The sequence below is a fragment of the Marmota monax genome, unplaced genomic scaffold, assembly GCF_021218885.2.
Source record: "Marmota monax isolate L192 unplaced genomic scaffold, Marmota_monax_Labrador192_F-V1.1 WCK01_AAM20220418_F8-fsc00025, whole genome shotgun sequence".
Lineage (NCBI taxonomy): Eukaryota > Metazoa > Chordata > Mammalia > Rodentia > Sciuridae > Marmota > Marmota monax.
The window spans coordinates 9,793,511-9,810,345 of NW_026691950.1; the positions used below are offsets into that span (position 1 = coordinate 9,793,511).

At 41.7% G+C, this 16,835-nt stretch overlaps 1 protein-coding gene across 1 annotated transcript in view; it reads left to right on the forward strand.

The window, feature by feature from the left end:
- Positions 1–494: 494 nt before the first annotated feature.
- Dcun1d4 (defective in cullin neddylation 1 domain containing 4) overlaps positions 495–16,835 on the forward strand; it is a 70,698-nt gene continuing 54,357 nt past the window's right edge. The window contains 2 exon segments of the mRNA XM_046459770.1: positions 495–540; positions 543–641. Of these exon segments, the coding sequence (XP_046315726.1) occupies positions 495–540; positions 543–641 (145 nt within the window).

Genomic DNA, 16,835 nt, shown 5'->3' on the forward strand with positions numbered 1-16,835 from the left:
TCTCGGCTCAGCCAATGAAGAGGGCGAGATGGGCGGGTCCGGAGTGCCTGGCGGCGGGTCCTCAGCTCTGAGCCGAGGTGCGGTGAGCCGGTGGGGGGACCGCGAGGCGAGCGCGGGAGCCTGGGCGGCGAGCGGGGTGTGAGCTGCCCGAAAATGCACTCGGATGCCGCAGCTGTCAGTGAGTAGTGGAGAGCCAACAGGCCGGCCCGAGCTATTGCCAGCACTCTCCACTAAGCTCCCTCTGTTCTCGCCCCACGCCTCCTGTCCCGAAAAGCGCCGGGAGCCCCTGACGGAGAGCCACCCCTTCCCCTCCTGGGGCTCGGGCGGGCGGTGACGCCGCGGGCGGCGTGGGGCGGGGGCGGGCGTGGGGGGAAGGGGACGGCCTGCCGGGGGCGGGAGGAGGTGAGGGGGGTGGGGACTGGCTCCATTTCAATGTTGGGGGAAGCGGGGGCGGGACGTGCGATGAAGGGCCCGGACCCGAGTGTCCGGGGTGAATGGAGGTGGAGGCTGTGGCGGCGGGCGCTAGCGGGCAGGGCCGGGGGTGGCACCAGCGGGGGAGAGGGAGGGAGCGAGAGAGCGGGGCGCAGGGGTGAGGATTTCCAAGGGGCTGAGCGGTGCGGGTGGCTCCGTGAGAAAGGCGGGTGAGTGCGAGGGGAGCGCGGGGGCGGGGACAATGGGAAGAAGGGCTGAATGGCGAGGGTGGGGGGAACAATGGGGTGGGGGAACGGGGGCAGTGGCCGTGCGGGGCAGGAGGGCGGGCTAGGGACGAGGGCTGATGTAACGGGAGAACGAGATAGTGGGAAGCATTGGGGTGTGATGGAATAGTTGGGGAGTCCGGCGGGCGGGAGGGGCACTGGAAGGGTGGTTGGGTAACTAAGAGTGGTAAGGGTTTGGGGGGTTGGTGTTGGGACGGTAGGGTTATCGGAAGAGAGGAACGTGGGGAGGATGTGGGGTGGGAGGGCGGGGGCAGGGGTGGGGGCGGTGAGGTGGGGGTGAAGAGCTAGTTAGGAAGGGGAGGTAGGGAGGGGTTGGGGAGGGGGAGTACTGTCACGTCCAGATTCGGTTCGCGCCGGGCCGGGGCGGGGGGCGTCGGACTGTGTGTTTGGGAGGGGTGCTTCTTCCCCCTTGTCGAGCCAGGGTCCTTTTGAGGGGGGAGCCCAGAGCCTCGGGGCAAGCGGAGAGCAGGGGGCGGGGCTGGGGTGGAGGGGACGGGGGAGGTGTCCCGAGGTTGGCTCTGGCCACGGTTCTCCCCGAGCGGCGGGAAGCGAGGTCAGCGTTGGCGCGGGCTCGGGCTACAGGACTGGGAGGCGGGGCAGGGGCGCGGGCTGCGGGTTTTCCGCGGCGGTAGCCGGAGGGGTCGGGCCCTGGAGGCCGGGCGAGGGTTTTGCGCAGGGGAGGTGTCGGGGTCCCTGGCGGTCCGTGGGTTTGGCAGTCTGTGACGCAGTTGTCTAATTTGTGGCCATCAGGTGTGGAGGCTGATGTCTTGGGACCTGCTTCCCTGGAGAGAGGGTCGAGCTGGAGGCCGGGCTCAGCTTCTGGGGAGCGCGACCTCACCCCTAGCGCGGGGCGGGCGCTTAGGGGTTTCCTTTAGGGTCTGGCTTCAGTCGCCGGGTGTGAAGGGGAAAGGCAGTCTCGCGGAATTCTGGGACTTGTAGTCCGGGCCGCGCCGGGCCGCGGTTGGGTTGGGTGCACGTGGGTAACTGTGGAAACGAGTCCCAGAATGCAGCGCGCCCCTCAGAGCCTCTCCGCTCTGCTAACCCGTGCTTTATTCCCCCAGCGACCCGAGCACGCTCTCGGGAGGCGCTCCAGTCCCTGGGGACTGTATCGGCCAGAGAGAGAGAGAGCCCAAGCCAAGCCCAGTCCTTTTTTACTTGGGCTCTTGATCTCCGAGTTTATTTTCCCCTGCATTTCCCCTTGTAGAATAAATGCTTAGTCTAGAACCATCTAGCATATAGGTTCAAGAAGCAACGCAAGGCAGCGTTTAGGAAGGTGTGTTTCTCCGCATCTTGTATGTAAGCTAGCCTAGGTTGAAAGGCGCAGTCTTATATAAACCTGGGAACACAGTAGAGACAGTTGTATGTATCGCTTATGAAGACGATATAAACTATTTGTTATTTCTTGGGCTATTTTGATTGCCCAAGGATAAGGGGAATTTTTGAATTGAATTGAGTGATGGAGGTGGCTTAATGGAATTTGGGTTGGAATTGTCCCATTCATAAAGCTAGCAGAAAATATGAAAGTGAGTAAAGGTAATATGTGATGTCTTCATCTTTCAGTAAGTGTGGAAAAAAATGAGTGTTGTTTGTTTCCTTTTTAGCTGTGGGCTGAATTCCTTCAGTCTTTAGTATTAAAAACGTTCCTCTCAGTTTGTAGATACCCAACCATAACATCTTCTGCCAGTTCCCTTTACAGTGGTAACTCCCAAATCTAATGTAGAGGTTAGGAAGATGAGGTAGAAATAATAGATTATTTTTGTGATATGTCAGCTAATATGAAACTATTGGTAACAGTCATTAGGTGTTTTAATGATCCTAGTGAATAAAATTTATACAAGAAATCCTAAGGTTTGGAAACCTTTTGATATAGTTATAAATATACTCAAGTTGCATATTTACTGCATGATGGTTCTTTAAATGTCTAAAAAGGTCAGTGTGTGAAATAATGAGTATCTTTCTGTCATATTTGATTTAAGTCTGTGGTTAAAATGTCCAAAAAATCCTTTGAAATATGTAAATGTATAATACAGACGTTTTTCAAAAACATGCATTTAATTCTGGGATTTACTCTTGCAAAGAGGTTGAAAATATATAGAGCTATCTATAATTGTTTTCAAGATTTAAAGAAAATATTAGTCTAGTCATTTCTACCTTTTTCTTTGGTTCTAGTATATCTCAAAGGAGAAGTGCCCATTGCGCATGCTTAACTCCTGTCTCTAGCCCTAAAGGCCTGAACTCTTGCACAATATCAGCTTATACTTTCTGCTCTGGTTTTTAGGATCCTCTTTGATTTTGGTTCCTTGGAAAGGTCCTTTTTTTTTCTTGTGATATTACTCTGCATTTAAACAGGTGTTTCTTATACCTTACTTAGCAGTTTTGACAGTTTTAGAATGGGAAGCTTTTTAGGTAATTTTATCTGTAACAGAAACAGAGAAGAAAGTTCCCTCATTCTCTCTACCTTAGAGGACTTCTGTATACTTACTTACTCTTCATTTTTTATTCCTGGCTCCAAGATGTGCCTCTACTGGACTTGATCAGATCATTTTTTCAAACTTTATTATTGTCTCCTTTTCTGCTTTTATCTTACCTACTTATTGCAGCTCTTACTAACATATTGCCTTCTTCCTGTGTATGATATATGTTTGCATTTTTCTCATCTTAATAATAATCATCCTCCTGATAATTTTAGCTAATAATTAATGTTTAATGATCCTGTTAACTCAGCAGTATAAAAATCAAGTTTGTCAGAAACTGACCTTCTGATAGTTTATATTGTCAGTTAGGGTGCTTTTGGCAAGCAGCAACACTCAACTAAAAATGGCTTAAATAATAGGGCTTATTATTGTCCAGTAGCAGGAAGTATAGAAATAGGTGTTTCTTAGACTGATGCAGTGGCTTAATGATGTCATTAAGAATGGGGCTCTTTGTGCTTCTCAGAGTCTTCCCAGCACTTAGTATCACAACTCAGCCCTGGGTTCTTTACTCAGCTCCAGATAGAGATCATGAAGAGGCCAGTAAAGAAAACCATCTGAGCTTTATTATTGCTTATTCTTTAGCAGAAGGGAAATGGAAAACAGCATTGGGCCTGTGGCATGCTCTCCAAGGACTTGAGGGGTAAAGCTTGAAGGACAAAAAGAGTGGGCTCCTGCAGGCACACATGATGCCACTATTTCTGCACACATCTTGTCAGGTTTTTAACTTAGCATGGGTTTGCATTTGATATAGTGATGTGCTCATGTGTGTTTGGCCTGTCTGCATTAAACTCACAAAAGACCATGGAAGTAGGTGCTCACTACCACCAGCCCATAAAGGTTGTATATATTGGCAGGCTTTCTATGGCGGGGTGTTGCAGAAAGCTTGGGGGAGGAGTAGCAGCTCCCAATCCTGGTCATTTGTAGAAACATCTTTTGAAGGCAGCTTACTGATGGGGGTGGGGGTGGTTCCTAGAGGTGTGGGGGACATTGTTGAGGGCCTTTTTTGTCTCTTTTGCATCATTTCTTCTTATGTATTTTGACTTTTGATCCAAGCTCTTTGCCTCACATTTGCAATATGATTGCTGCAGCACCAGACATCATGCTTATGTAAGAAAGAAGGGAAGGAAGGAGCATATTTCCTTAAAGTTCCCTGTTAGGGCTTTTTTTCCCCAAAAGCTCGCCCTGGAGACTTTTGTTCCAGTGTCATTGGTCGAACGATTTCATGCTACTCCTAGTTGTGAGGGAGGCAGAGAAAGTAAAGACTGGCATTTTTCAGCTTCTATGATAGAATGTGGCTTTTGCTAGATTGGAGTGATGGTGCTCAGATGGCTCTGGATTGGCAACAGGTACACGTCTAAGCCAACTACTTAACAAGGTTCTCTCTGGCTTGGTCTCATTTTTTTTTAATCTTCCTGATGTATTTTCTGCTTTATTCTAAAAGAATTAGGGATGACTTACAAAATATTAAATCCTATCAAGTGAAGGAAAATAAATTGCATATGGACTTAAAAGGTGCACTAAAATTCTTTCTGTCTGTTGGAAATAGACTATGTATCTGGCTCTGAGCTTCCCAGTAGTCAAAGAGGATACCAAAACCAATTAATTTTGTTCATTTGGTTAATGAAACTGCAGTAACTTTTATTAACGCACACTGTAACCTTAGTTAGGCATTTCTTTATCCTCTCTTTCCCTGGCCAGTAGTGAGAAGGAGAGGATGCTTCTTCCTGCACCTATGGCCATTACCTTTGGTCTGACCCATTTTTCGGTTGTGATAATCAGTTGTACTTTTGTCAGGCTCAACCTCTGTCTTCTCTATTACCATTTGAGTGATCTTTGTGCTTAGGATTCCCCCTGCCTACTTGAGAAACTTGGAGTCTCCCAGCTGCTTAGTTAAATATGGACTCTGGTGTGGATGAACAGCCTCTGCTGACTGCCCTTGGTTGCTGCTATGGAGCTGCTTTACCTTGCCCTCTCTCTCATGGACTCTCGCCCTTAGATCTCCAAATTTCTGGCTACTTCTATTCTGTTGCTCAGTTTCATGTTACATGACAGTGACTGTTTGCTTACTAATTTCTCCTCTCCCTAATTAGATTATTACCCCCTGAGATTGGGGACTGTGTCCACTTAGTGTCTAGCATGATGCCTTGCCTAGTGCTTATATGTATTGGATTGAACTTAAACAGCTACTGAATAGTTAGTGAATTATCTATAAAATTTTGCATGCTTCTTTATCTTTTTTTCATTATCTTACATTCCCCCCCCCCCCCAGGGAATGCAAACTTGCTTTTTCATTCTTCACCTTTTTTTTTCACAAAGTCAGCCATATGCAAATTAATTTAAATAGTATTTTTAAAAAATACTATTTAAGTTATCAGTCTTGAAGGTGTGGAGAGATTGAAATGCTGGTCATGTGGGAGGAACAGAAGGAGTCTGAATGTGTGTGTCCATTTCTAATCTGATGTCACAGAGTCCTGTGTGCAGAAGGTTAGGGTGGTGATAGCAGGTCTTTTGTTTAGGAAGAGTATTTAGGCTTTTCTTGCTTTTTGTCTTATCACTATATCCTGTTCCTAAGGATTTATTTAAGTTAACATGAAAAGGCTTTCATTTAGAAACTAAAATATGAGTTGGAGGTAAATTTTTAAAGTAAAATTATCTGTAGTGAATTCTACATCATTGCTGCCAACTCTACAGTTGGTCAGCCTGAATTGGTGTTAATAGCTTTTCATAGCTTATTCTTTTTCTTATTTTGAAATTCAGGTTATGAGAGGAACCTCTTGAGGATTATTCTTTAAAGCAGAAAGAACATGCATTTAAAATTGTGTTTTAAGAAGACATGGAAACATTTTAGATAGAATTATGTGTTTTAGTAAATCGTTGTATGACAGTTTAGATCCAAGAATTTGTTTTTTTTCTAGAGTGCCTGCTAGTCCAGTTTTGAATTGCTTTTCTTTAGAAAACATTGTTAATGGGTTATTTTCAGCGTAGGGAGGTAGGCTTGTGGGTTTTGAAACTAATATGCTGAATAAACCACTAAATGTTAGGAAAAGACCCCTGCCTGCTCCAAATAGCATTACCCCTAGATATGACTTTTTTTCTTATTCCATCTTTGAGGATTTCTTCCTCTTTTTTTTTTTTTTTTTTTTTTTTGAGAAAAGGGTCTCACCAAGTTGCGAGACTGGCCTCAAACTTGGGATCCTCTTGCCTCAGCCTTCTGAGTTGCTGGAATTACAGGAATGTGCCACCATGCCTGGATTGAGGTTTCTTTCTTTCTTTTTATTTCCCCCTTATGAATATTTTTGGAAACCTTTTTTACTTGCTGGCCCATGTCAGTAAGATTTGCAGAGCAGGGGTTGTGTGTATAGTGTGCATTGTCAGTTTTCTGGGACCCTGGCTCTTTCTCTGGGAATTCCTACCCTTAGCAGGGGGGTTAGATACACATCCCCAAATGTGAACCTAAAGGTGGAGACAGATGATGGGAAGAAGGCAGGAGCTAATGGAGGCCATTTTGGAGGGTGTTCAATGGTGGCAGCTTTCTATTTTTAGAGGCCCAGGCCAGTTCTGGCACTGTCTGTGGGGTACCTTGCTATGTGTTCACAATGTTCTTTTGGTTGTATAACTGATAGGCTTAGTTCTCTGTATTCCTGAGAGATCTGTGAGCTCTCCAATAGCCCTTTTTAAGAAAAGTCACTTTTCTGTTTAAACTATCCAGGATTAGTTTTTGATGCTGATAACTAAGAACTCAGACACTTAAGTATTTAGACCTGTCAGTGGTCAAATACATAGTAAAAGCCCTTGTGGAGAAGAGTAGTGGTTTCCTTTTTTTATTCTGGCTACCTGTGGGCTCTGTTCAGAGGTTACCCAAAGGACTGAAGGGGGCACACAGGTAATGTCACTTGTAGGTGGTTCCTGCAGCCTTTGCCTGGATTCAGACAGGTTGAATCACATGTTCACCAGTTCACTGCATCTCATTAGATGGAACTGTTTTTTCTGATTACCGATCGATGCTCAGGAGCTAGAGCATTGTTTGGGATCAGACTTGGGAAAATCAGCTGTGGAAATATTTGTGTGTGTGTGTGTAATATTTATTTCATTTAGCCAAAACTGTGTCTAATAGTTGTAATGATTTTCTAGTCAACTATATTGATGTATAATGTACATATTATAAAATTGTACCAATTATGGTTGGGTGGATTTTGACAAATATATACTGTTGTAACCACTGTTGAGATACAGAACATGTTCTGTATGTGTGTCCTCTTGAGGCCAGTACTTCTGCTCCAGCCCCACCACCAGATTTTTGGCTTCCTGAGGCTTCCTTTATGTTAGTTGATGATTTGTCATTTTGCTCTTCTTAATTATAGTACTAAAAGGAATTATGATAAGTCTCAGTTTAGATTTAACTGAACTGTTAAATCTAAAGAAAAATATCAGTGCTGTGTAAATGGTAAATCTGATAATTAGTATTTTACTGTGTGGGATTGTCTTGAGTTGGATCACTTGCTCTGTTGGAAGGTTTTCCAGTGGATGACTTTTCTTGCCTTTCTGTGACCCAAAGATATGCACTGTTAGCACTTGCTCTTTTGATGCGATAATGTCTTTTAATTGCCAAGTGAATCAGATTGTAGGCTGCAAAGCTTAGTTGTTAGGTATGGGCACTAGAGTCAAAATGTCAATTCATATCCTGCTCTGCTGTCTATTAGGTATGTGACTGTAGGTGAGTTACTCAACCACTCTGTGTGCTGAGTCCTCATGTATAAAACTACTTGTTGTCTATGGTGGGGCATGGAGTTGTATTGTCACCAAATGTTAATACCAAGCATCTGCTCTGTACCAGGTCCTGTTCTTCATCTTTCAAGACTTTTTCATTCTTGTGTGAGGCAGGAGACAGGTAGTAAATAAATCATGGTAAATTTTGTATAAAGAGGTAAAGAGGAGAGCACAGGCACCTGGATATACATATATACGTGTGTGTGTGTGTGTGTGTGTGTGTGTTTTAGAGGGGTTTGTAGTTTTAAATACTGTGCTCAGGGAAGGCCTCACTAACAAGGTATTAAAATTTGATGGGGAAGGGGCCACTCCAGGCAAAGGGAACATCATTGTGGAGGCTCTGGCAGGGAGAGTCCTGGATATGAGGGACAGCAAGGAGATGATGTGCTGGGAGTAGTTGGGTGAGAGTGGAGGGGAAAGAAGTAGGAGGCAAGATCAGAAGTGGTCCTGAGGAGTAAATGAGCTAAAACACATGAAGTGTTTTTGTTGCTGATTACTGTGTAAAGGCCTTACAAGGAACCAGTTGAGAGGAAAAGAGGTTACAGGAAAGAAAGAAGACTCAAGTGAGACATTCCCTTACTCAGCCATTCAGCAAACATCTGAGGGGTTCTTGTTGCCAGTGCTGCTATAACAAACAAGATGGAGAAGGAGCGTGGGGGCCAGTGTTTAAGGAGTGTTCTTTCCGGGGAGTTCAGTTAGAGCCGAGAAGTAATGGACAGGTGAAGTCTCAATGGATGACAGCTGCTGGGTCAGGCGGAGTCAGGTGGGTAGGAGGGTGGGCTCCTGAGCTGAGGGAACAGCAAGGGTGGGAAGGAGAGCTGAGGCAGCGGGAAGAGTGTGTGGTGAGCTGGAGTGCAGGGGAGGGTGAGGCCTGAGAGGAGGGGCACAGGGCAGGTGAAGCTGGGGGGGAGGGTGGTCCGAGGTGGGGTGCAGGAGAAAAGGAGGGTGCAAGGGCCTGGGGGGACAAACACGGGCATGGGATCCTCACAACACCCCCCCACCCACCCACCCACCCTCAAAGTGGATTTGGGCCTCTTGTTATCCCCAGTTCACAGGTTTAGAAAGTTGTACTGTTCTCAAGGTCACATAGCTTGGAAGTGGGGAACTGAGTTTCTAAGGCATTCTGACTCCAGGATCTGGGGTGTCTCTCCACTACCAATGAAATTATTCTTGACATTTTATTTGTGCTTTTCATTTAATACTTTGTGTAACCCCTTGAGCATTTTGAAATTCCATTTTTTTTTTCTTGGCTTGTGAATGATGATAGCAGAGCAGGTTGATACGGTTATCTCCATTTTGCTTTTGGTTCTTTTCTTCTTGGAATGGTCAGGATTGGGATTTCAGATGCCTTCTTTTACATTCCTCTTTATCCCCTTTCCTGTTGGTCTGCTTATAAGACAATAGGCACTTAAAAAACCAGATCTCACTGGGCAACTGAAGAATTATGGCAAGGAAAAGTATTTCTATATTAACTTGCTGATGAAATAGTCATTTTTGTCTTCTTAGATTTTATTTATTTTAGATGTGTATTGAAATACTCTTGAAACTTATATTTAAATTCAGGAGATATCTCACTTGCAGAAAAGCTAGGAAATATAAGATTTCTTAGTAGAGCTGCCGATAGCTTTTGTGTAACATTTTTGAAATTATTTTCTTCCTGTAGTTTAGGGTAAATTTAAGTATTTTCCCCTCTTAATATCTCTTCTCTACAGATGCCATTTCCAAAATTTGACTACAAAATACTCATTCTTAATTAAACAGGAAATTGAGGATAGTTGTACAGAGTCAAGTCTAGTGGTTACTGAATTAATAGTTTTAAAGATGCATCATCTTGTTATTCCTCTGCCCTGTCTTTACTTTTTGCTGTTTTAGGTTTTGTGTGTCTTAGTCTCTTCTGCCTTATAGGAATTAAAATAATTAGCCTCATTTGGAGCGTGATAGGGGCCTGCACAGTGCTAAGTGTTTTTGACTGTATCATCTCATTTCATGCTCTGAGTATCTTTGTGGAGAGGAGCCTGTGAGTTACTCCAGCTGTGTATGGGGAACACGGAGGCAGGCTATGTTAGGTTGGGTACCGTGTGCAGGGGAACTCAGCTAGGACACAGCACTACTGGGATTCTAACCCAGGCCCTGATGCCACAGCTCACCTACTCTCCGCTAAGTCTGGGACCTTGTAATATTAGCAATATTTCAGTATGACTTTTCCTCTGACTGACCCATGGATCTGTGTTTTCAGTGGGTAGGTGGGGTGGGAAGGAATCTAGAGCCTTTTTACCTTGTTACATTGGGAATGTAACCAAATTGTATGTCCTTAGGTGACTGTCTCCTTGAATATGGCACCAGCAGGGCAGTGTGCTGGGTGGGCACCCCCTTCTCTTGGGTGGCTGGTTCTCCTGTCCTTTTCTGTGGGTTTTGTGAGAGACTTGGGAGGAAAAAGCCAGGTGTGGTTTGCTTGGATGGCTTTCACTTTGGATGTTGTGCTTGTTGAAAATGCTGAGTCACCTGCAGTGACCTGGTTTCCTTATCAGTTTTCCCTTTCTCTAAGCACCCCTTTTTGGCTTTTGTGCCTTGTAAGTAGCAAATATTTATTGATGAGGTGAATGAAGCTAATACCTCCTTCCCCTGCTACCTTTGTTTTCTTTTGCTGTCACCTGGCTTTTTCAGTCCTGAGCCTTTCCCCTGGACCTTGACCTTTATTCCATGCACTGATAGGATACCCCCGAGTGAGTTAGAGTCCTGTGGGGCCTCCACAGAGGTTGTCCTAGGGGCAGCTTGGCTGCTGGCAGGGTAGAATTGAGTTACAGGTGCTGCACATTAGAATCACCTGGGGCTGCTTGAGAAAAGATTGACCACTCACTTCCATTTGTATTTAATTGATCTGGGTTGGGACCTTGGCATCAGTGTTTTGTGAGCTCCCTAGGTGAGTCTCCTGTATAGCCAATCCTGTATGGATTCCTTAAGAAGATTAGTGAGATAGATGGGTTTGGTGGTTTGGCCCTAAGGGAGAGGGCTGAAAAGGTGCAGCAGCTCTTCAGTGTCCCCACCCTGGGAGGTAGGCAGACCATTCCTGCTCACCTTCTGACATAATAGCCAATACCAGGGCAGTGCCTATTCTGTGCCAGGTTCTGTTTTAAGCACACATTAGCAGTAACTCATTTAATCCTTCCAATATCCTTATGGGGCAGGCACTGTCATGCTTTTTATAGAAAAAGAAATTGTTAATTCTAGATGAAATCCATGTAGTGTGAAACTGATCCATAAACCTAGCTTGTGGATTTTTCTTGTCTTGCAGTATGGAAAAGTCATTTCAAATCTTTGTTTTAATAACTTAGCCTCAAATATGAATGTTTATTTTACAAATGAAACTAAGACCTGTCCCATCTCATATAAACTTATCAATTGGTATGCAAAATTGTAAATTGGTATTGTAGATCATTTAAAACACTCCTTTTTATAGTTTCAACTAAAGTATGCTTCACTTTATGATAGTAGATCTTATATTTAAGTCATTTTGAGGTAGAACTTATTTTTTATTTAATTGATTTTATTTTTAAAAAACACTATAGCAGAATGCATTACAATTCTTATTACACATATAGAGCACAATTTTTCATATCTTTGTATATAAAGTATGTTCATGCCAATTTATGTCTTTATTTTAATGTAATTTTTTAAAATTGCATTTCATACTTTAAAACACATATGCTTTGTGTTGTTGAGCTCAGATATAGGTCTGCACTGACTTGTGGTCTGACCTGCCTCTTTATCTTCTGGCTATGGTAGCCTTTCAGGATATTAAGCAAATCTAAGATTGGCATTTTAAACATGCTCAAGTCCTGCCATATAAAAACCTGTATTCCACATACCATCAAGTCCACAAGCATATCTAGTCTCCCCTTCAAAGCCACGCTTCTTGAACAGGTTGTCCATGGTTGGCATATTTTGTTTCCTCATCTCAGTTTATTTTGACCTCAGTTCTGTCATTGCAATCTTTGCTGAGGTCATGGGAGTAACCTCCTTGATGCTAAATCCAGTGACTTTTTAAAGCATTAATTCCCCTATTTATTCATACTTACAATGTACTAGGTAGGCTCTTGCTGTTCTAAGTATTGGGATAGGGTGGTGAAGAAAGGAAAAATGTCCTTGTCCTCCTGAAACTTTGACTCTGGGGATAGTGACAAAGTTGTAAATATACATAATTCAGTGTTGGGATCATGAAAGACCTCATATTGTATGATATCCACAAAAGGCAAATCTTTAGATTTAGAAAGTAGATTAATGGTTGCCTAGTATGGAAGGGAGTTGGGGGGAATTGAGGAGTAACTGCTAATGCAGTGATAAGTGTTTCATAATTAGATTTTGGTGATGGTTGTATAACTTCTTGGATATATTAAAACCCTTTGGATTATATACTTTAAATGGGTGAGCAATATGGTATGTGAATTAAACCTTCAGAAAGCTTTTAAAAATATATCAGGAAGTGATAAATGCCACAAAGTCTGAATCCGGTGGTGGTTGAAGGTACTGCTTTGGATAGAGAAGGTAAAGGAGACTTCTCTGATGAAGTGACATTTGAATAGATACTTCAGTGAAGACAAAGACAACTGTTATGCCTTGTCAATATCAAGTGTCATTGAAGGAAAGGACATAGTAAATGCCATTCCTGAATATACGAGGAAGAGTGTAGCTGGAATAACAGTGAACACGTCCAAAAGAGTGGGGTTCTATAAGATATCATGTGGGGTCTCATAAGGACTTGATTTCTTTTCTTTTATGCTGCACTAAGACATCCAGATTTTCAGTAATTGAAATCAGGTTGTGACATGTCCTTTCTGAGTTGGCACCGAGGTCTCCACTCAACATCATTGACATCCTTATCCTGGGTCTATCTGAAACCTAGAGGGCTTAAAGAAGCAAGGCAAACCTGAACAGTGGTTCTCAACTATAGTACGCCCTTGGCTTTAACAACATTTTTTTTCTTTTTCCATGTCTCAGAGTAAAATTGTCAGGAAGATGGCTATGTACCCCATGGCTTGGAGTACCCTTTAAGCATTGCATGTCGATTCCCAGTTAGAGAGGCATAGCCTTGCACTGCTAGATTGTTTTGTCCTGTCCCAGAGACATTTAGAATGAATGCTGATTTTGATAACCTTTAATTTTTTCCAGTTTTGTTTTACTTTTTTGGCAACAACATGGCCATTATTCTACCTTTACCTGTATTATGTAAATGTGCATAATACAGTGTTGGGATCATGAAAGACCTCATATTGTATATATCCACAAAAGGCAGATCTATAGATTTAGAAAGTAGATTAATGGTTGCCTAGTGCCAAAGGGAGTGGGGGGAATTGAGGAGTAACTGCTAAAGCAGTTACTACTTTAACCCTGCCCGACACCAAACTTTACAGGTTTGTTTCATCATTTTCATTGTCATCAAAAAGCATTTATTAAGTGCATAGTGCTGTATTTAAGATGTTTATATCTGAGAACATTGCTCACAGATTAGCTGGAGTTTAGCTAATGATACTTTGATGAACCTTTAGTGACCAGAAAGTGTCTATAACACTGGTATTATATATCTTTTCTGCACCCTCTTTTTAAAAAAATGTTTATTAGCTTTATTAAATAATTTTACTAGTTTGGTTCAGAAATAAATGGACAGCATTTTTTACCAGAAAAACAATATATGTTATTTTCATATACCAAGTACATGCCTTTTAAAAATATATTTTGTGTTTAATTGACACATAGTAATGGAACACATTTATGGGATGACATTTCAGTACATGTATACAATGTATAATGATCAGATCAGGGTAATTGCCATATCTAACCCTTACATGTGTATTATTTCTTTGCACTGGGAACATTTGAAATCTTCTCTTCTAGTTATCGATTGTTGTCAACCATATTTATCCTACTGTCATATAGAACAGTAAATTTTTTTCTATCTTAACTGTACCCCTGTACTCCTTAACTATCCTCTCTCCATCCATCCCTCCTCCCTCTCCATATCCTTCCCAGTCTCTGGTAACCACTGTTCTATTCTGTACTTCTTTGAGATCAACTCTTTAGCTTCTACATATAAGTAAGAACATGAAGTATTTGTCTCTCTGCTGACTTATTTTGCTAAACATGAAAGTCCTCCAGATACACTCATGTTGGCTGCAGGCGACAGAATGACATTTGTTTTTATGACCCAATAATATTCCCTTATGTATATATGCATATGTGTATGTGTTTCTACACATATATACCACATTTTTATTCATCTTTTGATGATGATTGATTGCATAACTTGGCTGTTGTGAGTAATGCCACAGTAAACATGCTAACATAGATACCTCTTTGACATTTTGATTTAATTTACTTTGGAGATTTTATATATATATCTATATATATATCTATATCTGGTAGTGAGATAGCTGGACCAGATGTTAGCTCCATTTTAACAAAATCATACATGGAAGGAACTTGATTTCAATCCCCAATTCCCCTCTCTTTTTCCTCCCCTCCTCCCTCTCCCTATTTCCTCCCCTCCTCCCTCTCCCTGTTTCCTCCCCTCCTCCCTCTCCCTATTACCCCTCCTCTACTAACCTTCCTTTTGTCTACATATCATTTCTAGATATCATTTTGTCTACATATCATTTCTAGTCATTTTTCCATACGACTGTGCCAGTTTACATTCCCACCAGTAGTGTATAAAAAGTTCCCCCTTTTTCAATTCCTCAGCATTAATTTTTTTTTTGTCTTTTTGATAATAGCCATTATACCTAGAGTGAGATATCTCTTTGTGTTTTTTTTTAAATTTTTTTTTTTTTAGTTTTCGGTGGACACAACATCTTTATTTTATTTTTATGTGGTGCTGAGGATCGAACCCAGCACCCCCCGCATGCCAGGCGAGCACGCTACCACTTGAGCCACATCCCCAGCCCTCTCTTTGTGGTTTTGATTCTTGTTTCCCTGAATGATTAGTGATGTTGAGCAGTTTTTCACATACTTATTAGTGATTTTTATAATCTCTTTTGAGAAGTATCTTCAGGTTATTTGCCCATTTGTTTTTCTTAAATTTTTTTTTTTCTTTTTCATGTGCCCATTTTAAAATTGTATTATATGTGTTTTTCTTTCTTTTTGCTGCTGTGACTAAAGTCCCTTATATATTCTGGCAATTAATCCCTTGTCAAATGACTACTTTACAGATATTTTCCTCCTTCAGTAGGTTGTCTTTTCTCTCCTGTTGATTGTTTTCTTTTGCTTTACAAAAGCTTGTTAAATTTGATGTAATCCCATGTGTCAGTTTGTGCTTCGGGGGTCATCCAAAGAATCTGCCCAGACTAGTATTCTGAAGCATTTCCTCTGTGTTTTCTTGTAGTAATTTCATAGTTTTGGGGCCTTATATTTAAATCTTTGATTCACTTTGAGTTAAATTTTTATATATGGTGAGAGGGATCCAGTTTTTTTCTTCTGAGTATGGCTATCTAGTTTTTTCAGTATCATGTTCACGTATCAAAGAGACTTTCTCCAATGTATGCTCTGGCCACCTTTGTTGAAAATGTTTGCTGTGGATGTATGGATTTCTTTTTGTGTTTTCTGTTCTCTTCCATTGGTCTGTGTCTGTTTTTACGCCAGTATTGTGCTGTTTTGGTTACTATTGTTTTGTACTATGTTTTAATGTTAAGTACTATAATCTCTAGCTTTGTTCATTTTGCTCAAGATTACTTTGGTTATTCAGGGTCTTCTGTGGTTCCACACCAATTTTATGATTGTTTTTTATTTCTGTAAAGAAGGTCATTAATATTTTGATAGCAATTGTGTTGAATCTCTAGATCATTTTGGTAGTATGGACATTTTAACAATATTAATTTTTCTAGTTCATGAACATGGATGTCTTTCCATGTTTTTGTGTGTGCTTCAATTTCTTTCATCAGAATTTTGTAATTTTCATCCTAAAGATCATTCTCTTTTGTTAAATTTATTTTTAGGTTTTTGTTGTTTCATTTTTTGTAGTGCTGTAAATGGGATTGCTTTTTTGATTTCTTTCTCAGTAATTTTGTTATTGGGGCCTAAAAGAACTATTGCTTTTAGTATGTTGTTTCTGTATCTGCAGTCTTATCGAATTCATGCCAGTTCTAATCATAGCATGGCAAGGTGGAATCCTTAGATTTTTCTATAAATAATATCATATTATCTGCAAAAAGGGATAATCTAACCTCCTCCTTTTCTATTTGGGTGCCTTTTATTTCTTTCTCTTATTACTCTGGCCCATTTTTTTTTCTCTTAAAAAAAGTTGATAGATTGTTTTATCCAGTTGTAATTTAATTACTTTAAGTTTTAATATTTAATTACTTTAAGTTTGTGGACTTGATGATTAACAACTTTGGGTAGGAAATGCTGCTGCTTTTTTCCCTTCATGGAGTGTGAAAATAGCTTAACAAAAAAGTTAAGCTAGAATAAAAGAAAGAGCTAGCTTTAGATTAGCAGTTAGAAGATGTGATTTATTCCCAGCCTGGCCACAGCCAGCTAGCTGTCTGATCCTGCTTGGGCTACTACAACAAAGAGAATCCGATGCAAGTGCATGGCGTGGAGGAGGTCTTCTCTCTCACCTCCCATATGCACTCCACTTGGTCTTATTCTTGTAGTACAATCACATTTTATATAGAAATTGTTTCTAAGGCTCCTATTTAAGGTGCACATCACCTGTATTAAAAATACCACTGAAAATAATTGCAGAAGGCACCCCATTGGAGAATAGCTTGGATGAATCCAGCACAGTCATTTCCTTCTTCCAGTGTTGTAACAGATCACTAGCTCCTAAGTTGAAGCACCTGGCAGGCATTTAGGGACCATGTTTTATGAAAAATGCATCTCTTTAAATACT